The sequence below is a fragment of the Bemisia tabaci genome, chromosome 6, assembly GCF_918797505.1.
Source record: "Bemisia tabaci chromosome 6, PGI_BMITA_v3".
Taxonomy (NCBI): domain Eukaryota; kingdom Metazoa; phylum Arthropoda; class Insecta; order Hemiptera; family Aleyrodidae; genus Bemisia; species Bemisia tabaci.
Genome location: NC_092798.1, coordinates 23,563,239 through 23,585,662, shown reverse-complemented (window position 1 = coordinate 23,585,662; position 22,424 = coordinate 23,563,239). Strand labels below are relative to the sequence as shown.

Here is a 22,424-nt window from a genome sequence, read left to right as displayed (position 1 = left end):
TGATTCTGTCAGGAGCTGGAAAGAAGGCAAAGTTCTCGTATTTGATGACAGCTTTGAGCATGAAGTATGGCATAATGGAACATCAGCAAGACTTGTACTCATTGTCGACACGTGGCACCCAGATCTGACACAAACAGAAAGAAGGACTCTTGCTCCGATTTAATATACTTTCTAAGTATAAGTTTACTAGTTGTTCTATGCTTTAAAGTAACGCAAGACCTACTGCTGGCTTACAGTCATTACTTCGCTCCACACCAAGCAGGATGCAGATTCTGAGGAATGCTTCCTCACATGGGGCATTTATACATATATTACTGTAAACCAAAGATGATTTTTTTAGAAGTAATGGCTCTATGACAGTAACTTAGGTTCATGTAAGTAAACTATACGTTGACTGTTCCTAGGCTCCAGTTTGATTAGAACGTCTAACTGTGATAAATGAGGGAAAAAATCACAGAAACTTAAGGAGGTAATAATGGACGTATTTGTCACATATATGACGAAATTTACACTTGGAAGTATTTTTCTTTAAGGATCATCCTTCTTTACCATGGTAAAAAAACTATTTTCAATCGAATGTGTCAAAAAATCGAGGGTAAATAAAAAGAATACAAACTACATACTGCAACTCCATATACAATCACAAACTGCAGTCTTGTAATTATTGTATCAACCTTCAATTCAGTAAGTGACTTACTTTTCAGCTGTGATCTTTTATCTAAGACGAAAACTTTTATTTTCATAATGTGATATCAATTCTTCTTTAAGTTATTTTTTATCTATTTCGTATTTTTGCCACTAATTGACAACAGTGCCTTATGTATTGTGATAAGTCAATACTTGTATAAACAAAAGAGAGAAATTTTTTTGCTTTCCATGCAGCTGCTGAACTTTTGCAATGAGTCTATTGCTTGCAAGAGACACAGCCGAGTAAATCAACGTTCCAAAGAAAAAATCGCACCAGAACCACGAAACCTCATCCAAAAATTCTGAGATCCACTCTCTAACGCACAATCTGCGTGATTTGTAACCATTTTTTTAAAGTTCTTGTGTCCTTAGGTATTTTTTTTTTGTCGCCGGCAATCAGGTGTGTCCAGAAAAAGACAAAGAAAAACCTAATCAATAATCAATCTTGCACACTTTTTCTCGCTCATGATTTCAATCGTTTTCAACCACATGTTTCCTCCTTGTTTCTTGGTTTTGCATGAAAGGAAGCTTTAAATCATTGGAAATCATATTCAGGGAAAATGTGTAACAGTTCATGAGGTTGTTTGGCTCTTCAGGTTAGGTTTCTTTCAGCGCAAAACTGATTGCCAGCCACTATGAATAACTGCCCGCGGCAATTTGAGAAGTACTCAACATACTGCCCTGATTGCGCACTAAGGAAAGGATTCCAGAATTTTTTTATGTGCTCATCCTGATTTTCCTGAGATTTTATTCTTTTGGCTGTATCTCTCGTGAGCAACAGACCCATCGGCCACTAGACAAGGTACAGATTAAAACTTAAAGTTGTATGCTACCTCTTCAAAATTGACTGTAGAAAGCAATTCATACAACAGGCAGCTCAGATATTAATTCTGAAGATATTTATATAACCACTTTACACTAATAAAATGGAACAAACATCATGCAAGTGATGTCATTTGTATTTTTGCCACTTAATTTAACTAATAATAATTATAAATACTTATTTCCTCTTTAAGAATTCATTTCCTAACTTCAGGTAGTAAGATTTACTTTCAATGTAAAATTTTGATGAGAGAACAATTAATAAACTGCTTTAGTTTGTACTGTGTTCAGTAAAACAAGCATAGGGAATTGAATCGGTCAGTCACAAAAGGGCTCAAGCGCCAAAAATGATAATTCGAGAAAAATTGTGATAATCGTTTTAATTGACCCCATATAAATCTCAGAGCTCTAAAATATTAAAGCGATCAATGAATTAATCACATTATTAATTAATCTACAATTTAAAACGAGTTAGTTCATACAGTCTCTATTTTTGTTCTCGTATTTTTATATCTGGCGCTTGAGCCCCTCTGAAACTGATCACTTCAATTGTTTGCCACGAAGAGCAAGTTAGTAACTTAGGTCAGATGAAAAAATGAATAGGTAACTGAGTGCCTTAATAATTGAATGAGCATTCAAATTATGTATTTGTAATATTCATGTCTGTAAGACAGATAATTAAAGTAATGTCACAGCAGGAATTTTTAAACTCTCAAAAAGATTAGAAAATATTGGACTCTCTTGTGTCATGTGTAATGAGCTCAGAGCTGCAAACAACAGGGTGAAACTGATAGAATTGAAGAGATTTAATGCATAATTAGTCCATCACTCTTATACATAGAAAATTTTGCTTAATCAAGCTTGAGGGAATTAACAAACAATACTATATTCTCTGTTAGGGAGGCTCTGATTTGAACAGGGTCTATTGGTAGCATTTTATCGAGTCCAAATCAGTCTCTTCTTGCAAGGGGATGTAGGATCTGTTCTTTTTTGTATGTCTGTTAAAAATGAGTGTTCTAGCTCCTTAGAGTAATTTTAAGCTTAAATTAAATTTGGCTCACTTGAAATTTTTATATTTGTTTCCTATTGATTTTGGCCTTTAGTTATAATCGGTTAGATATTTTTTCTTTCAATAATTTCATGAAAGTGTTCCTGACACTTCTGTTACTTTTAAAATTACTTTTTACCCATAGGTACCTCTTTATTGTTACGTTAAATAAAATTGTTGCTATTTTGACCTCTTTTCTTTAATTTGTCCTGGAATTTGATCAGTAAGCACTTTTTTTTTCTTTAAACTCAATAATCAAAGAGAAAAATTTAGAGAAGGGTTTTTCGGGAAGGAAAGAGGAGTATGCAAATAACTACTTATCAGTTATCAGGATGTTTTTGGAAGAACACTGTGCCTCAGGTACCTATTTTATTGGTTGTGGTTGACTGAATAATCAAGTATGAACATAACTCTCAAATTAATAGATTTAAGGCGCATTCACATGGCTTGTCAGGCAGCCTGACAGGCCACTTTGTGGACCCTCTGCCTGGACTTCTGCCAAACGTGCTCCACAGTCATGCACCAAGAGAATATAAATATTTATTCCTAATAATGATACTCTTATTCATTTTTATTACATAATTATTCTCTTGGTCCATGCTATGCTACAGAGACGAAGGGGGGGAGTTTCGGTGGAGGGCTTGTCGAGTGCAGCCTGACAGGCCATGTGAATGCACCTGTCCCAAATTATTTTAGTTATGGTCGACCACAAGTTATAACACTTAACCTCTGAATTCGACTAACAGTCAAGAAAATTTTGTTTTAAACTCAAGTTATGCGCAATTTGAGCTTGTTTTACTACAGGCTCGAGCCATCCTTATTTCCTCAACAGTTCTAACCATTAATAAGTGATCATATATGATGGAATAGTTATTCCTGCCTCAACTTGCAACCACGTGCAAACAAATCTAATAATCGAACAGTCAGCAAAATGACAAAAAACTTGCAATTTAACACAGAATTTTATATTCTTACATTTCAGCAAGTATAACGCATGTGACTTTTTGATAGAATGGGCCCCTAGACAGCTAGACAAGGTCTGAACTGGAAGAAAACGTCACATGTTTTCTGTTCAAAATCTTACATAGAAAACGATTCACACAATAGAAAGTACGGAAATCAACTCATGAATGAAATATAAACAAGTATTCTGAACGCTGGTCAAATGTAACTTAAATTATACAGATGACGTCATTTGTATTTATGCCATTCAACTAATAGTAATTGAAGGTACTTTTAACTTGTCCAGGAGTTGATATTCAGACTTCCTGTTGTAAGATTCGTTTTCCTTGTATTTTGAAGAGGTCACAGTAAGGGTTGCACTTTACTTCATACCTTGTCTAGAGACGCATTGGTTGCTCATAGAACAACGTAACACAAGTTTCTGGGTCGAGAAAATGGCTTGAAAATACTTGGAACTTTACAAGGAAAGTCATAAATACCATAAAAAAGAACCAACTTTTTTATAAGAAACTTACATTTAATGACTCAGGAGCTTGGATACAATACAAATCTTTTAATCTGTTGAAAATGTATAATGAGAGAAAAACCTGAAGCTTTTTGTGACAAAGAGAGAGAAAGAAGGTAACAATAAAACTTTTAACTGTGAATTTTATAGCAATACAAATTTCATTCAGTCCTCTTTGCATGCTGGAATTAAGAAAATTCAAAAGGCGTGTTCTCATTGAAAGAGCAGCAGTAAGAGATAATAATTTTTCCTCCTCTTTTTTATTAACCTTTCTAAGTATATTTTCATAACTGCCATAAAAGTAAATAATAGATGTAAACATTTATAGTTTTAAATTACTCAACAGAGGAAAAGTTTTCTCTTCTTAAATTTTTCAGTATTTTGAGGAAGGATTGAATATTTTTAACCCTGATAATTTGAAGAAGAATGACGAAAATTGGAAAAAAAAAAAAAATTCTAACATGCCCTGGCGAACATGACATACAATTCCTTTTGATTGCATCTTGCGAGTGATTCTTCTCTCAAAAGTGATGAAACATAAATCCACGCACACACTGTTCAACATCAGTATTATGAAAGGAATTGAGACAAATTAATAATCCTTTCAGAAGCATGCAGATACCATATTTTCTGACTGAATAGCAAGGTACACTATTAAAAATTAGCAAATAAGAGTGAGAAATCCATGAAATCGGCTGAATTATCGATCAACCAGCTTTCTATATGTATGGTATCTTACCTGAAAAGTTGAAACAATGTAGATACTTCCCTTGACATAGATTAGATAATTTTAGCCAGGGATTAAACTGAAATTCACCCTGAAACAAAATCAGTAGAATTTTCTTTCCTCTTCTACAAGTTAGTACATAAAAAATTAAGTGCTGCCGAATTGTGAGTCCGAATTGTGAGTGATACTTCTGGAAAAATCAAGACACATATTCTCATCCGCAACATTTTAATGTGAAAGAAAAAAAAATAGTGGCAATAGCTCATACCAGGAAAAGATGTAAAGCTAACGGCAACAAAGGAAAAAGTGCCTGAAGATGTGGTAAAATTAAAGATGTATGATAAAAACTTTGCTAATTGTGTGTTTCAAAGTGTATTTTAGACATTTCTGAAGTGCTCAAGGTGATTTTCATGCAGTTTTACTGACAAAAAGTTTTCTCAGTTGCCATCAGCTCTTGTGAGCAACAGACCTACTTCGTAACTTATGATTTTAAGCTCGTCTGTAATCCAAGAAAACTGTTCTTAAAATTAGGTGTACCCATTAGCTAACGTTTTCTTAAACGTTAGCAAAAATCAATTCCAAGTTAACTGCCTTGAGAGCTGATAAACAACAGAAACTTGCTTGGAATATTTTCAAAGTTAGTTTTTTTACTTCATGTATAATTAAAACACATAAATTGTGCGAGTGGGTACATTTTTCAAACTAGCTAAAATACTTGAATGAATGCTTCACATCCTTTCAAGAATTCTACATAATTCAGCATTCGCCTAAGGGCTATATCTGAGTCAAGAATCTGGCACCATCTTCTTCCGCAAGACAACAGCAATTTTTCTGATGAAGTCACCTTCAGACACTCTAGCCTGGAACATACTTTTACTAGAATGTTGCAGAAGTTACCAGTTCCTGGCAAGGACTCCAGGCAATGATAGTAGCCCGCTCTAGCTGCTGTGCTACCCACCTGAAGGTTATACAGCCAGCGCATGGTCATATTCATTATGATTCTAGGACCTTTAAATTTCTCTTGTTGTTCTCATGATAGTGTGCCTTATAAAATATGATGACTAAACTTGGACTTCATGGGACAACGATAGCTTTTTACCAACATGCGCTGGAATTCAGTTCAAAACTGAAATTTTCATTGCAGAGGGAAAAAGAGTTCATGCAAGCAAAATTTCCTTTGTGGAGATATGCTGTTTGGTGCAACACTGTTACGGCCAATTAGGAAGGCGGGTTTGTGCGCACAGACTGGCTTGACTTGACATTTGCACTGTTTGGATAATTCGCTTACTAGATAGCAGTAGAATTGCTCATCGCCACAGCCGCATGCCCAAACCTCGAACTGACTTTCACGACCTCTCTGAGCTTTGTAAGCAGAAAATCAGGAGGCTACACTGATGTGTCTAATTAGACCCAAAACGAGTCTGCAGTTGCCTTCCTGATGGGTCGTAACTAGTGCTGCATCTAACAGCATACAAGGCTATTTAATAGCCACAGGGAATTTTACTTGCTTAAGGTTTTTCTCTATAAGGACAATTTCAGTTTTAAACTGAATTCTAGCACTTGTTAGCTAAAAAACTAACTGTGCCTAAATGACTCGTGCAGAAAAAGTTCTTCAAGGGTATTATTGGTCTAACAAAAATACATGCACATCTTCAGTCATTAAGATATTTTGAGGACTAGCTTTTGAGGTGCGATTAGCTCGATTTCAGAAGAGGTGATGTCTTCTCAACTATTTGATCGAATAAGGACTTCTCATTCGCAATTTTCCACTTTGTCATATGAAACTGTATACTGTCCGCTGTCTCATGGGAATTCCTTGCTTGGCCATAGTAGTCAACAAACTCTCCATTTGGATCAATTAAGTACATGATGATTGTGTGATCCACCTGCAAAAAATCATCCATACGTACAGAATTTCAGGCTAATAATGTAATATTATACAGATTCTTGAGACAACCAGGCTAATATATTTTAATGCACAAACTGTATAACCAGATTTGTATTAAAAATTGAGGGGATTACCTCAGATCAATTTTACAACAAGGCAAGAGAAATCGTTTTATCTTTGAAATGTACATGGCTTAATCAAAGTGACAATTTCAGACAAATCTGTCAAAAAACGTTTTCCTTTGAAAAAAATATCAAATAGAAGAGATAATTTAGAAACAAGGCAAAAGATACCCGCTTTTCTAGTTTTTCCACCAAAATTCAACTAGATAACCTATTCTTGGATGGTGCACCACCTTGGAAAATTCAGAGTTTTAATTACCCCTTATTTTCTTTCTTTTTCTTACAATTTTTGTCATTTCACCAATTTTTATTAGAGCAAGGTATTACAGCCGTCGAAGGATTTTTAGTGTTTCAATTTTAAAAGTTGCTTTGAAGCTGACGCATAAATTAAAACTAAAATAAAAACAAAGAAATATAACTTACGATGTAGTCACTATCTTGGTCTTTCGGACCTGCACTAAAATAGACTCGATATGCTTTGCAAGCTTTGGCAATTTGTTCTGTTGATCCAGTCAAACCAATGAATTTTGGAGAAAACTCAAGAAGATATTTCCCAACAGCTTCAGGAGTGTCTCGTGATGGATCGACAGTGATGAAAATTGGTTGTAGATTGGGTGTGTCTTTTCTGGCATCTAAGAGCCGATAAAACAGAGAATAAAAGATCATGCTGAACAAGGTGATTAAAATAAGAGGCTAGTTGTAAGTAAAGGCTATCATAAGTGTTGTTGTGACTGATTATGGGAGAGAATGGACTGCGAAAAATGCATATTTCAAATAGTTCTGCCAGTGACCTGAAAATTTCTCCACAGAAACAACTTGTTGAGTATTCTCACATCATTAGTAGAGTATTCCCCTAAAATAATTTATTTGACCTAACCTGATGTTGATAAGGGCTAATGTTGATACGGCTCATTCAAGATCATAGTCAATTTTTATGATGAATTTTTGTCATTACGAAAGCTAGAGACCAAAATAAGACCCAATTTAAAACTAACAAACTAATATTGTTGACAAATCTTGTTAGAGATGGTAAATCGTCATGGGAAAATTGTATTTTTCAAAAAGGATACATTCATGTGTGGTTTTTCCTTGTTCTCAATAGAGGTACAAATAATTGGTTGCATAGACTTTCTCTTAATTTTAGTAGCCCTCACCAATGATGTTGACGACTTCTGTCATTTTCTCTAATTCCTCTGGACAGATATCCGGACAATGTGTAAAACCAAAGTACAGGAGCACCCACTGGCCGATGAAATCTTCACTTTTCCTGACCTGCTTGTTTTGATCGATCAGCTCAAATGATCCTCCGATTGCAGCTTTGCCCAAAGACCGTTTCCGTTCTCTTTCAGCAGCTGCAGATGATAAGTTACCAATTAAAAAAATTAAATATGTGGCTTAAAAAAATTAAAACAGTTCAGGGAAATTTAAAAAGAAGCATCTTAAGCAATTAGAGTGTAGAGCCTGGAGAAATTATTTTTATACAAATAATAATGCTGTTCTGCTTGGTGTCTCCGTCCTGTCCTCAGATCTTCTTGTTATCAGGCAGTGCTGTCGCAGCATAAACAGTGCGTTTAGAGCTATTGCTGCTTTGTGATTAAGGGTTAAAAAAAACCACGAGGTGGATCAAATTTTCTGGATGCCTTAATAGCTCCCTCGACTCCCTCTTCACCCCCCAATTTTTAGATGCGTTTGGCGCACGGTGCATAGCAGCTAGGACTTTGTTCAAGTCATCAAAGACTCTTCCTGATGAGAAGATTGGCTCCCAGATTGGAATACTGTCAGAAACATCTCATATTAAAATTTCTTGATAATCTTTTGAAATTTGAAAAAAGCGTACTAGATATCTGCACAAAGGGAAACTTGTTTTCGGTTTTTGATATTTTTAAGTGGACGATGTTCTGAATATATTCATGTATCATGACTGCAATCCTATCTGCATAGAGAGGGGATAACAAATCATTCGATTGTTGGTCAAATAATTCAGGAAGCATATCTAATACTTTGATAGATGTACACAGATGACCCTGCTGTGAACGATGCTAGCAATAATGACTACGATATGAAAAGGATACATAATTAATTCGAGCAATTACTCACCCATATCCTTTTCCCTCTTGATGTATTGCATTAGAAGTGTTAATGATCCTCCTACACCGACGACAAGGGCTAAAGACTTCCACGAAACTATGCTTGGGGGTTTTTTGTCAGATTTCCGCTTTGGTATTTGCATATCTGCAAAATTTCTCGACAATACTGTAGATATTTCTTTCAAATGCTGAAACAAAATCAATAAAAAAATTAAAAAGTTTATAAAATACTGCAGTAATTGATCTACTTCTCAAAGAGAAGTGAAAAAGAATTTCTGATGTTACAGTAAAAATTATGTGAGATACACTCCGGCTCATTTCAAGCAAAAGGTTTCTTACCGCCCCATGAGTCCATTTGAAATTTGGAGCAAAACAGTAAAGGCTATCTTTGAAAAATGCATGTGTTTGAGCTGAGACTATGAGGTATTGGGTAAAGATTGCCTTGCAGCAGCAGCAACTAATTGATAGTTGGTAAATTGCGCAGACCTTCACTGGCACTTATCCCTGGGTTTTTCTAGCACCCATATCTAAAATCACTGGTTGAACCCCTCTACATCAAGACACATCTGAACCTATTTGATGAGGCAAAAATAGTCCGTCTTCAGGATTGGTGACTATCTCTTTTGACAAAAAATTAGCTAGAAGACAGAAGTGATCGCTGAGCCTTCGTCAAAGATTAGCGTTCATGCGAAGGAGGTTACATATTTTTACAGAGAGACATATATTCCACAATCTAGATTCTTGTACTTTTACTTTCAACGCTAAAATGAACACAACATGTCTTACCTTCTGTTGCTCCCTAAAAGTATGTAAACTGATTGGCTGTTAACACGAGGTACTTACTTACGGAGAGAGGAAAACATTTCCCTCTTTACACAATACTTATAGAAAGGTTTGTTCGTGTATTCTGATCAACCAAATTTATAATTTACTCTATGAAATAGCTACTATCAAAATAAAGGTGGCAAAAATCATTTTAAATCAAACATAGCAATAATGTTCAGGAGTGCTTACTCGTTGATGGTTCCGACGAAGACAAACGGTTCTACACAAGAGACTGGACATCATTTCACAGTGTATCTTCGGAAAATAAATATATGACCTAAAAGTTAAAACCTTGTGGAAATCACTGATGAATCTATGAAATTAACTTTCTTGACGGCAGTCTTATCAATAGCCTCCTCTTTAGAAACAGAACCACAGATTAAACACATTGAAATTTTAAGGTTAGGTGATAGTGATGTATGCAGAGTAATCTTTGAATGGGAACCAGGAACGCGCAGAACGGAAAAAGCAATCCTTCAAATAGCAGAGTATGCAATTTGTGGTTCTTCACAGCATAGAATCAAAAAATGTGTTTCTCCATTAAGTATTAAGTACATTTGACAACGGTTGAATAAATTCTTCTCCAATGGATTTTTTTCTTTTAATTTCTTAATTACACGAAAACTTATCACAACACTTATCACCTTGAATTCTTTGAATAATAGTATTTTTGAATGAACATGGAAAATTCATAGAAAATTTTAAGAAAATCTGTTGTTGTTTTTTTTCCACAAAAATAAGTTCCCACATCAAAAGTGGAGCTATGTTTCAAGGAGGTAAAAAATGGTAGAAAATCAAAGTTTTCAGCGAGTAAAGTGAAAAAATCCAATTCAAGTACGAAATATGTATTCCTACAGTTTTTCATACTGAAAGCTCCTTAATACTCACAAGAATATTGGACAAAAATATTCCTCGTCATCATTTTAATATGAAGCAAGAAAATAGGTACCTACTTTCGGTAACTCAGATTGCGATGTTGCAAATCGCCATTCTCGCATTATTTCTTCTACCTAAGATGAATAGGTATGCTCAGAGTGAAGCTCTGAAAGTTCGATTTTAAGGATTCTTGGATGCAATTTCCCTTGCCTGCATGATGCAGAATAAACCTTAACGCTGTGGTTGCAATTTAATTTTTCCCCCATATCTTGAGTCCCATTTTGCCAAGCACCAATGCAAAATCTGGTAAATTTGATGTTTCTCTACTCAATCCCAAAAAGAAAATAGATGTGAACATATTTTCAAATAAAGAAACTTATATTTTGCACAAAAATTTAACTGTAGGTAGGTATGATTGCTGAATAATATTAGGAAGTAATTTACCTAAACTGCTTTATCAAGGCAATATTGATAAAGCAGACTCAGAGTGTTAATAGCAAAATATTCAGGAATCATATCTGAACAACAAAACTGATGAACATTGAACCTCATTTGAATAGGAGTCAGAATTGAGAAAATAATCAAGAAGAGCGATCTGATTGGTGATTGCACTTTTATTTACACAAAATAATACAGTAGGTAATAAAATACTTTACAAATGAAACTTTGATTGAACCTATCTAATTTTACATTACTCCACAGGTAGGTAAATTAAGTATATTTAACAACTAATGAACGTCAGAGAAAGAGAGAAAAGCAATTTGCAACAAAAAAAAAAATTATATTTTGTAGGTTGAGACTTGATTGACATCATGAAAAGAATATCATCTAGACGAGATCTATTCTTCATTGAATAAAAAAGTTTACACAATTTGCAGTCAATTCTAGTCCTGCAAGTTATACAAATTCTGCTAAAAGTACATTGATATTTTCATACTCAAACAGAATACCAATGCAAAGACAATACCATTTTTGCTCAAGGTGTTCCAGCCTTTTTTTTTTTGTTGGTTTACTCTAAACCTATTTTATTCAAATTGACAATCAGCTTTGGCATTATTTTAAAAGTAATAAAAATTTGAGTATCTGAATCAGAAATTTTCTTCATTTAAGAAAGTCAAAAAGGTTTTTAAGATCAAAAAGTTAAGGGGAAAAAAAAGGTTTTGAAAACATTAACATCAACCATTTTGAAACCTCTTTTAACTATAAAGGAGCAAATTCGTAAAAAAAAATGCCAAAAAAATTAGATGTTTAAAGGTACAAAATTGGTAAGAAGAAAATCTTAACACTATGTAGTTGTTCTTACACTACAAAAAAAGTTGACTTAAGATGCTGCTCCTGTAACGAAAATGATGCCTATCATGTGCTAACTAAAATCATAAAGTTCTATTCCTCTCAAACAAAATTAAACTGACTAGGAGAAAAAATTGGGGACCGTTACTGTGTAGCACATTGGCAACAGAGATCCTTTCTTGCCAAAATGACAATGGAACAGAGTATTGAATAGATGCAGGTGTCAGAACCTGCAGTATCTCTGAACTACATTCTTCTCCCTAATGGAATGCAATAAAAATCATGTAACTGTTCTTGAATTCTATCTAGAAAAAAGGTTTTCGAGATGTTTTTGAAGGGGGTAATGACCAGTGGATCGATGGATTTATCATTGAATTGTTTGATATTCACCTTGCGTGAAACAGTACCTGACAGCATGACAAATCATGTTTATTGTCCTAATTTACACAAATTATTTTTTCTTGTGACCCAATTAATAACAATGAAAATGAAAATATTGAAACATTTTTTTTATTAATACGATGAAAAATGGAAGCTGAGGCTCTTACTACCATCTTACATTCAATCTAACAACTGGATGTAAATATTTCTTGATAGCTACAATACATTAAACAGCCAAATTGGCTACCTCTTAGACTATGTGTCTCGTAAACTTAGTATTCTCCACAGTCTAGATAAGGACTTGCTTGCTTGGTGCGAAGTTTATCACCAAACATGTACTTCAAAAATCTTTGGTCGATTGACTTAAAATCCTTCTTATAAGCACGGTAATTACTTGTCACTGGATTTTTTAGGTTCATTTTTAAGACCAACGACTGTGAGGTCCAAAAATTAAGCCCGGATTTTGGCCGAGATCCGAGCGTGGCACCAAGATCTGTGGCTCATTGCACCATAGCCGTCATGAGCTGGTATTTTCATGTTCTCAGTACCTGCTTACTTAGACTCCTCGCCAAATCACAATAAGCACTTCAGCAATGTAAAAATCTGTTCAATATCTCCTAGAGAAGATCCATGACTTTCAATCATTTAAGCACTGGCAGATGAATTTTTACATTACCAAGAAATTCTACCTTTAAAAAACAATTTTGTTTAAGAAAATAACTTGCATGACTATTCTATGTTCAACAAAAGTTAAGGAGCAGAAACTAAGCTAAAGGACTATAAAGGCTTTGGAGTTGGCACACTCATTAAAGGGGATTCAAGATAGTCTAAATTTCGTGGAGTCGCCTCTTGAGATGTAGGTTCCTGATTCCCATTGATTTTCTCGACTAACATTTCATATAAACTGTCTACAGATTCGTTTTGCTGAAACAAAAATTACACACTTGACATTATTGCTGTTTCATCATAAACAGTGAATGGGTGGGGCGGGGGAATTATGAGAAAATGATTATGAGAATTTCTTCCTTTTTAACTTCTAACACCGTTTTCTCAGTACACTCTCTACTTTGAAAGTTTTCTGTTACGCTCATAATTCATTGGAGCCTCCTAATTTTGATTATGATTTTTTTCTTATTTTTCGTCTATCATTGGTGATAAGGGCAATGACTTCTCTGCCCAACCTTAAAAATTTTCAGAGGTGGCATAATCATGAACTAATTGTTTTCCAAAGACAGGAGCTGGTTGCTTAGAATTGAGCTGTACATATTAGTTATTTTTCATTTCATTCTATGACTTCTTTAGTTTTACATGAAGGCTTCCTATTTAGGACATATCTCTGAGCAACACTGAATTATTCTAACGACAAAGACTATGATTGATGTGCCGCTCATGAGCATAACTCTTTCATCTCTTATAAAATCTTACAAAAGTGAATCAAACCCACCCTCTTCTGTAAAACTGAGAATGATAGATTTTAAAACCGTTACTTGATGTTCGAGAACTAAATAAAAGTCTGTGCAACATTTTTCTACTGTTTTAAAATTAGATTCAAGCTCTTCTATTCTTAATACACTTTCTTCATTCTTGCCTCATTTATCCAGACTGTTGCCTTACAATTCGTGATACCTTTCTCAGTTTTTTCGCGTAGTTTTTCTTTAAAGTTTACCACTTTACAGATTTAGATTCATAAAAGAAAAGTCAACTTGTTTAAATTATCAAATCCTTTAACATTTTACCACCTTGTAGATTTAGATTCATAAAGGAAAAATTGACACGTTTAAGTTATAAAATCAGTAAGAATTTTACCTGAGAATTGGGCTCTAAAATTTTCATAAGGGTGCTAAGTCGATTAGGTGGCAGTTTGGAATAGATGTACCAGAGGAGTTTTAACATATGTCGAAGTACATTGTCCCGCCCAAGTCCAGTGAAAAAGAACTCATCAAAAATCACAGTACAAAAGTCTTCATGCGCAAACTCGTCTGCTTGTTGGATAAGGAGTGAAACCTAATGAGAAAAAAAATACACATCAAAATGAGGCTCTTAAAATACACATTACTTTCCACTTTCTACATAGAAAAGGAAACAAAGAACATCAGTATCAACTCTAATATTGATCAGGCCATAAACTTTAATTTTAATGTCTTCATTGTCCATATGAATGCATACTGCACCTGCATAACATTGGTGCTGAAGATATGACAGAAGTTTCACCACTTGAAGCAAATATTTCTCCTGAGTCTTAATAGGAGCCAAGAAATATCTCAAGACTTCGCCTTTGAAATCTAAACAAAAGGCTTTTTAAAGTACTATCAATTTGAAACACATAAAAAATCCTGAACCAATTTAATATACTTTGGCTTCCAAAAGAAATTAATAAAATCGCAATATTGTTTACTAAAAAAGTATTTTGGCAAGCGCTCACTTCTCTAAATATAATTTTAATTCTTTGTTAGTTCACTTAAAAACATATTGGACAACTAGGGCTGTCCCAAAAATTTTGCATCGTCTACCGCATGGGCTAACAATAAAAGTTAGCAAGTTACGGTTTGCATGGTGCCTTCAATCAATTGCTCATCTACAAAATGAGCCTTATGGAGCGCATTTCCTCAAAAATTGACTGAAATACAGTATTTTTTCGGAAACACATTGTGCCGACTTTTGCCAGATCTAGTTTAGGTTGGTCTGAGGACTATTCTTAAGAGAAAGTGTTAAGATAAAAAAAAAATATTCAAGTGAAAAGTAAATTGGCATGTAGAATATTCTTCAAAAATATACACATAAAAAAAAACCTAAAATTGTCAGATGAGGAGCAATCAAGCATATAAATTTCCTTAAATACTTATTTCATTTATTTCTTTTGATACTTGCATCTAACGTTTATTTAATTTACGTTTTTCTTTTACTTGTGAGGAATAAGTCCTAAGATCTGATAGGGATCCATGCAACAAGTCTCCAAAAAAACACTGAGTCAATCAAATGAGTTCAACAAGGACTCACTTTGTAGATAAAGAGTTGATCCAAAGAACCTTACAAAGCGTAATTTGCTAGCTTTATCAATCCGTTTAAACAGTATACCAATGCAAAACTTTTGAGACAGCCTTTGTGCAAGTAATGAATTCACTTAGAAGAAAAGACATGAAAGAACATGAAATAAACTTACTAGAAAATGTAGGAATGGGTCTTCAAATGCACGATCATTCTCACAGTGCGCTAGGATACCTAATACACGCAAGAGGCCTACTTTGTCCTTCAGTTTTGCTACATGGAGTGTGTAATACATAGCTATGATACTGGCTACACTATTTTCTTGAACAAAATTCAAACACGCATCCGGAGGAGGTCCTAAAACACAGACATTTATTTTAATTCCAAGAACTACCGATATATGGAGACTGAGAGCAAGATGAGAGATGGACTGTTCAGTTTTTGCCCTCAAGTGAAATTAGATGTACAGGAAGAAATGGTGCCTCCGTAAAACATCCATGGATCAGAAATGTCACTTCACTTTCATGAAATGTGGTTCCATAGAGTTACCAACACTTTACAAAAATATGAGCAAGCCACCAATAGTTCTTTATGTTCTTCTAAAGACAATTTTTATTTGAGTCTTGAATTTACAGTTTACATTTTCCTCAAAAAAGTGATCGGAAATAGTTAAAAGTATGTTTCAATAAAGGATTTGAAAAATGCAATGACCTGCTGAATTTTTTGATAAAATAAGCTCAACGAGAGCTTGTTTCAAAAGTAATGGATTATTTCTTACAACAGTACACATTGTGGTTTGCTACGTTTGTTTCAGAGTTTTCATAATTTCTTCATATCACCATTTCCTGACTTTTTTGGTTTCTCCTGACTCCAAAATTTCCAAATTCCATGACTTTCCTTGACCGTTGGACAAAACTCTCATTTAGATTTTTTCTTTTCACTGCCCTGACTTTTGCTGAACTTCGGACAAAATTTCCATTCCTAAGCATTAAAATATGTGGAAAAGTGCTCAGAGGTTGTTTGGTCTCTCATGAATGGCACTGGTTAAAGTTACTGAACTACTCGCAAAATTCCCTGACTACATGGGTTCCCTGATTTTTACAGGTCACCATAGAAATTTTCCTCCAGGTTTTCTAGACCGCCAGGAACCCTTTGAATGCAAGGCATACATGCAGGGTAAAATATGTTACACAAAGAAAGAAGTGTTCTTTAGCATCATAATCAATTGTAAAATTTTGGAACGACCCATGTATTTGAAAAAAAATTGAAGTTTTAAGCGTTCAATATCCTGCTCACGGTAGAAAAATAGAAATTACAGCATGAATTTTGAGAATAAGATGAAGGAAAAAAGAGTGCTTTTCCATCCGGAGGTGGACCCAATCTAGGATTGTTGAATCTAAACTTGCTTGTTTCAAACACAGCAGAGGTTGACGTTACACATACCTGAGTGTTCAATAATAGTGATGGCTGCATCTCGCTCATCTGGTGGTAATTTACTATTGAGACCACGAACTTGATCATCAACTATGAGACTCATCAAGGCAGGTAAAAATTTTGTAACGACTTGATTGTCTAATTTTGGCTCTTTGAATTCCTAAAAAAACATAATAAAAGCTAATATAGGAGCATCAGAAGGAGGAATTATAATAGTTAAGGTACCATAAACAAAATTGATTTGACATGTTCACTGCCAAACCAATCCAGAAAACCATTTTTTGTTGGTTAACCAGGGCTATCGGTTATAGTGATCAGGAACAATCAACATGTATCAGAGGCATCAAAGATATTGAGAAAACTAAGATGGTCTACAATTGACTTCCAAACCCAACAGCACTCAAACTTAAACCATAAATTCCCATCACTTGACCTTATTTTGACCATTTTTTGTAAGATTCTACTTTGGGAGTTCTATTTTTAGGAAGTACTGCATGGATGACGGTCAAAGTACATTGAATAGTAGGATATCAACAGTGTAAGTCCGCAATCACACAACTCAGTTTGCGACATTGCAGACTTCCTGTCATACTTCATTTTTTAAACAGAACACTACTCAACGGCAATTCTTTAAAACTGCCGTGATTTTTCTTCTCTGTGTGAAGAAAATTCTGCAAAAACTTCAAGGAATGATGTCAATTTGTTATCCTTTAAAAAAAATAGCATAGAGGCGGAGATTTTCAGACACCGCAAACAAGATATGTGATTGCGGACTTGCGTCGTTGATATAGAAAATTACAATACACTTCTTGTGATTGATTTAAAATTTACTAGAAAGTGGGGCCGGTTGCAAAAGTAAAAGCCTTATAAGTATATTTTTTCAAGAAATAAAATGCGATGGATTTCAAAGATTTACCTGAGAATCAATCATGACCCAAGCACTGAGACCTAAGGCAAGCATTCGAAGCAGAAGAATCAACACAGTGTTATCTCTAGGAAGACTTTCGTTATTGATAAGGTGATGTAGAATTTTAATGACAGATGTTGCAAGGAAATTAATTGCATATGGATCACACAGAGTCATGGATAAATCACCAAGCACTTGCTCCTGTCCACGCTTGACACTGTCCAAAAACCCTTGAAGTTCTCTGGATCTCTTTACGTCTACATTCTTCTCTCTGATGCAAGCGTCAAGACACCAGGTGAATTTGTGACAAGGGTCTACTGAGATTATGTCTTGAACTTCAAGATCATGAAGAGCCATGAGTAACTCAGCACGCAAAGTGCAGTAGTGCACATTCCGTGTGCGGAGAAATAGTGTACGCAGAAACTGTAACACCATGTCATACAGTTTAACACTACTGCCAATCATATGAGCCAATTTTTGAACTACTTCACCCTGCCGTCGCACTTTTGGTGAAGGCGTAAAAAACAGATTAGTCAAGTTTGTATGATCAAACAGAATAGTTTCCTTCTCCCGGATGTAGCGAGTAAGAAGAGGTGAAACTTCATCACCAAATAAGGATTGGTTGTCTTTCCAAATTTGCCGTTTGACTTCTGTATCAGTGTCATTGTATAAATCTCTGTCTCGTACCTGAAACCAAAGCAAAAGAAATTTTGAGACCATGAAGAATGTGAACTTTAGTAAAATTTTAAGCAATAAAACTGAGTCATAATCTCTTATTCTGAATTTCTGAAATAGTTAAATAATTTAGAGATGAAGAGGGAGGCAGAAAATGGCAGCAGTACAAATAACTTAAGTGTGAAATGAGTCAGATGGTGGGTCACTTGCGCTAGTCACAGAATCGTTTTTCGATGGTTTAAGCTTATATATTGACAACAAAAATAATGTGTTCAAACGCCAAGTTTCTACGTCTAATATTAATAAAAATATCACTCATCAAAAAGTACAGCGTACAACATTAGTCAGGATTACACATATTTGCACCGATCGCATGACAAGAAACACGGATAAAACCAAGATGGATGAAATCATGGTGTGGACTTCCGCAGTGGATGATGTCCGATGCCGTGCTTTTTGATGAGTGAATTCTCTGTTAATATTAGCCATAGAAAACTGGCGGTTGGGCAGATCTTATTTATTTTTGTTGATCCATATGCTTAAACCATCAGAATACAATTCTGCAGCTGACGCAACTGATTCAGCTGAATTTTTGCAAAAAAAAGAAAGAAAAAAGTTACATAATTGCAGAGTTGAAAAAATAACCTATTTACATCAGTGGTGATTTCACTCTTTGAAAATTACATATGGCTTCAGGTCCTTAGTTTGAAATTATTTTCTTTTCAAAAATGATAAAGTCTTGAAGAATTAAAAGGACAGTGCTCCGTTTTAATATTCCCTTTGCTCAAATTGGTACAAAATCTTGAAAAACGGAAACTGCTCTTTGCAATATATCCAACCTAGGCGGATAATCTTGGAACCTAACTTGACATAAGAATAGGCTTAGAGTAAAAAAACAAACTAACCAATACTCGTAGATATTTGTCATCAATGTGATTGGTATTTCTAAGAATTGCCATGACAACAGGGCGCAAGGCTTTTACTTTAACCAGTGGAAAACTTTTGATGAGAAGTTCTTTCAGTTTCTTGTCCCTTTCACGGCCTTCAGTTTGACCCACTTCATTAATGTGACTAACTAATTTATCTCTTAATTCCTGCAACAAATTCAATGAAGATATAATTTTCAAAGGGAAACATAAATTTTGAAAAATGATCATTGATCAAACATCCTGATAATTGGCATGGATAGACAAAAACATCAGTTGAAAACAAAAGCCATTGGCATACTTAAAAAGACTTTGAGATATTAAACAAAAAACAACATAAAGCAATTCATTATTTGTGATTACCCACAGGAAAAGGAATATTAGTACCCAAAAACTCAAACATGATTGAACAAACTGAGATATTGATACTGAAGTAAAGAGGAGTGTTCTACTTACATTTTGGCAAAAAAAATGTTCGAAAAAAATCAAGTTGAACTGTTTTGTAGAGAATAGTATAAAAATACCCAGTTTCAAGAAAAAGCTATTGAACATTTCAATCTGTCAAACTCAGAGCACAACATTTTCAATAACTTTACACCCTCTTTATTGGCACACACATTAACTAAGCCACCTGTAGTTTATTCTAAGGACATTAAAATATTTTCCATCATTGTATCATAATCATATTTTACAGCCCATAATTCTAAAAAAAAAAGTAGTTCCTTTTTTTTGTCTGTGGACTTAGGTCTCTTACCCTGTGGATGGTCACTACTTATTTCGTAAAATATTGAAAATATTTGAAAGCAGGGAGTATAATTTTGACTGGGCCTCCTAGTCCTCTGTCTTCCTAGTCCCTAAGGAGGGGGAAAAAAGCAAAGCCATGGCAAAGAAAAACTTTTTAAAAATATGTAGACTGTACCAGCAATGGGGCTGTTACACAATTTTTTTTTATTAATTTTTGGAAAATACCCTTATTATGATAATACAATTTTAGGAGCTCAACTACAACCTGAATAGCTACATATAAGTCCTCTTATCTTCTTATGAATTTATCTAGCATAAAAATGAGGAAAGGGAGCATTTTGGGCTGAGTTGGAAAAATTTTATAAAATTACCTCCAGAACAGATGTATGAAAATCTAATCTCCGAACACCATGTAAGTCTAATAAGGGTAACATCTGTCGCAGAGAGGGCAGCAGAATACCATTTTCAAGCTGAAAACAAACATGGCAAGAATAAAAATTTCTGAAATGCTGGAATTCTAGAAAAGAGTAGACAATGGTACATGCAACTAAAAAGTACAATTTTTGAAACAGTCAGTAAATACAAATAGGAAATAAAATCTATTCTCGGTCATTCGTGTTATATTCACAAGTAGAGTTGCTAGTTTAAGAGTGAGATTTAGGCAAAAGTCTAAAGTAGGTTCCTTCAGCAAAAATTCGAACATGTTCATGGCAATTTGTGCAGCCAGAAACAGTTATTGAACACAGCAATTCGGATACATCATCCATCACAGTGTCATTGTTATTGTACCAGACTTCTTAAGAGTTTCTTTATATTTATTTTCTCAATTTTACACTGAATGCTTGATTTAAAAGAAATTAATACCTGAAATTCTTCGATAGCTTTGAGCGGATCTGTACAACTCGTAAGAGCCTCCCGCAAGTATGCTTGCCCGGGCACACCGATCTCCTCCAGACCAGTGCCCACCATTTTGTTGGCACTCATGTTCTTCTAACTGTGGAAATAGAATAAAGAGAAAAAACGAGGGTTAATCACTTCTGTTTTATCAAAACACTTGCAGGCTTCATTTTTTAATTTGCAAGTCTCTCATTCTCTGCTCACTTCACATTGTAAAACTTAGCTGATCGGGTCCACCTTAAAACCTCTTTTGGTCATTTCTATTGATATTGATTCGGGCTCTTCGTCGGGTGGTATAATTGACTAGCTGCTGGCCAGCAAGGAGGTGCCCTTTGCTAGTCGATAATTCAACCTGACTAAGGGCCCTCCGGATCCAATCATCTCATGGATGAAGCCATTTAATTACATGGCTCCATTTTGTCTCGTCTACCAGACAAACACATTACTTCAATAATTTCAACAATCCACTCGCTGAATACAAGAACCTTTGATATCCTGCTAAAAATTGGTTGAATCATTTGGACGTATTTCTATCAAACGGAACTAAGCGCCATAGGGGGAGGAAGGTAGAGGGGGGCTTGGATTGGCGGCAGAACCGAGCGTTGGACTCATTTCGTCCTATACTTGCAATGCTTTTCCATGGCACTTAGCTCCATTTGACAGAACGCGCTAACCGGCATTCTAAGTTCCTCAAAAGGAACTCAAATTGGCGCTTAGTTCCATTTGACAAGAATACGTCCATTTAGCTATTGGTCACTCTATTGATTCACTGCTATGTGACAAGGATTGTTGATTGATAAGTGTCCTTGTAACCTTCTGAGAAAAATGTAATACATGGTATGCTTGAATGATAAATTTTCTTCTTGAAGTTATGCTTAGCCTATTAGCAAACTTTTTTGAAACATTTGAGCGGATTGGGTGTGTTGGAGAACTACGCTGTTCCGGATTCTTTGGGAACATAACAACCCGATTCCAAACAGTCTGCACTGTTGTACTCCGTTTGAATTACCTGATGATGTTCATATCTACCTAGAAATGCCCAACACCTTTACCCGGTTTGCTCAACAATCTCCAGAAATTGATAGGTACTTGAATTACATTGAGTAAACTGAAGGGCAAATCATTATTATGTAAGTTTGCCTCAACAAAACAGCTATTGAACTTCTTACGTCTAACGTTAGCATATTGCACAAAATCAAGGTTCCATGATTTAATGAAATTGTAAGTTCAGAAAATTATAATATAGACAAACCTAGAGACTAAGGGGAAGACTGAAAGCGGTGAGAAAAATTCGATGATTGATCTCTGTAGGTCCAAGATCTTCATCTTGACAAAGAGCGAAGCGACAAAGCTGCTACCGCAGAGAAAAATCTCACCCCATTCAACAGAAAAAGAAACAGCACAATCGTTAAGCTAATATTAGATGAAGTTCTACACTTCCTTGAGCTACTTTGGCTACAGTTGATTTTTTTTAAAAAATTTCCTCTCTCCTTGATGATAAAAATTAATAAAAAAGCGAACTTGAGTGAACTTGGAGCGAACGAATATTTGAAACTTTTAGGTTATAAAGCTTGTTTTGTAAACAAAGCAGAATTATGACGTCGATGCACGTGTGACGTCATTGTAAACTTCGTT

The 22,424-nt window shown here is 34.9% G+C and overlaps 3 protein-coding genes across 6 annotated transcripts in view; 1 reads left to right on the top strand and 2 right to left on the bottom strand.

Moving 5' to 3' along the window:
• Asph (Aspartyl beta-hydroxylase) overlaps window positions 1-2,746 on the top strand; it is a 39,015-nt gene extending 36,269 nt beyond the window's left edge. For all 4 annotated transcript variants that reach the window (XM_072301846.1, XM_072301844.1, XM_072301845.1 and 1 more), the window contains one exon: window positions 13-2,746. In XM_072301846.1, the coding sequence (XP_072157947.1) occupies window positions 13-163 (151 nt within the window). In that variant the 3' untranslated portion in view covers window positions 164-2,746. The remainder of the gene's footprint in view (window positions 1-12) is intronic.
• A 1,270-nt stretch (window positions 2,747-4,016) lies between these two features.
• Scox (Synthesis of cytochrome c oxidase) lies at window positions 4,017-10,078 on the bottom strand. The gene is made up of 5 exons (XM_019057914.2): window positions 9,864-10,078; window positions 8,860-9,037; window positions 7,917-8,114; window positions 7,186-7,394; window positions 4,017-6,638 (listed from the first exon to the last, which is right to left on the bottom strand). The coding sequence occupies exons 1-5, from the start codon at window positions 9,915-9,917 to the stop codon at window positions 6,447-6,449; spliced, it is 831 nt and encodes a 276-aa protein (XP_018913459.2). The 5' UTR covers window positions 9,918-10,078; the 3' UTR covers window positions 4,017-6,446.
• Window positions 10,079-11,146: 1,068 nt separating this feature from the next.
• On the bottom strand, window positions 11,147-22,360 carry NELF-B (negative elongation factor B). Its single transcript, XM_019057929.2, has 9 exons — window positions 22,042-22,360; window positions 20,757-20,886; window positions 20,264-20,362; window positions 19,128-19,316; window positions 17,557-18,234; window positions 16,650-16,800; window positions 15,382-15,563; window positions 14,028-14,225; window positions 11,147-13,145 (listed from the first exon to the last, which is right to left on the bottom strand). Exons 2-9 carry the CDS (start codon window positions 20,874-20,876, stop codon window positions 12,999-13,001), a joined length of 1,764 nt encoding a protein of 587 aa, XP_018913474.1. The 5' UTR covers window positions 20,877-20,886; window positions 22,042-22,360; the 3' UTR covers window positions 11,147-12,998.
• Window positions 22,361-22,424: the final 64 nt, after the last annotated feature.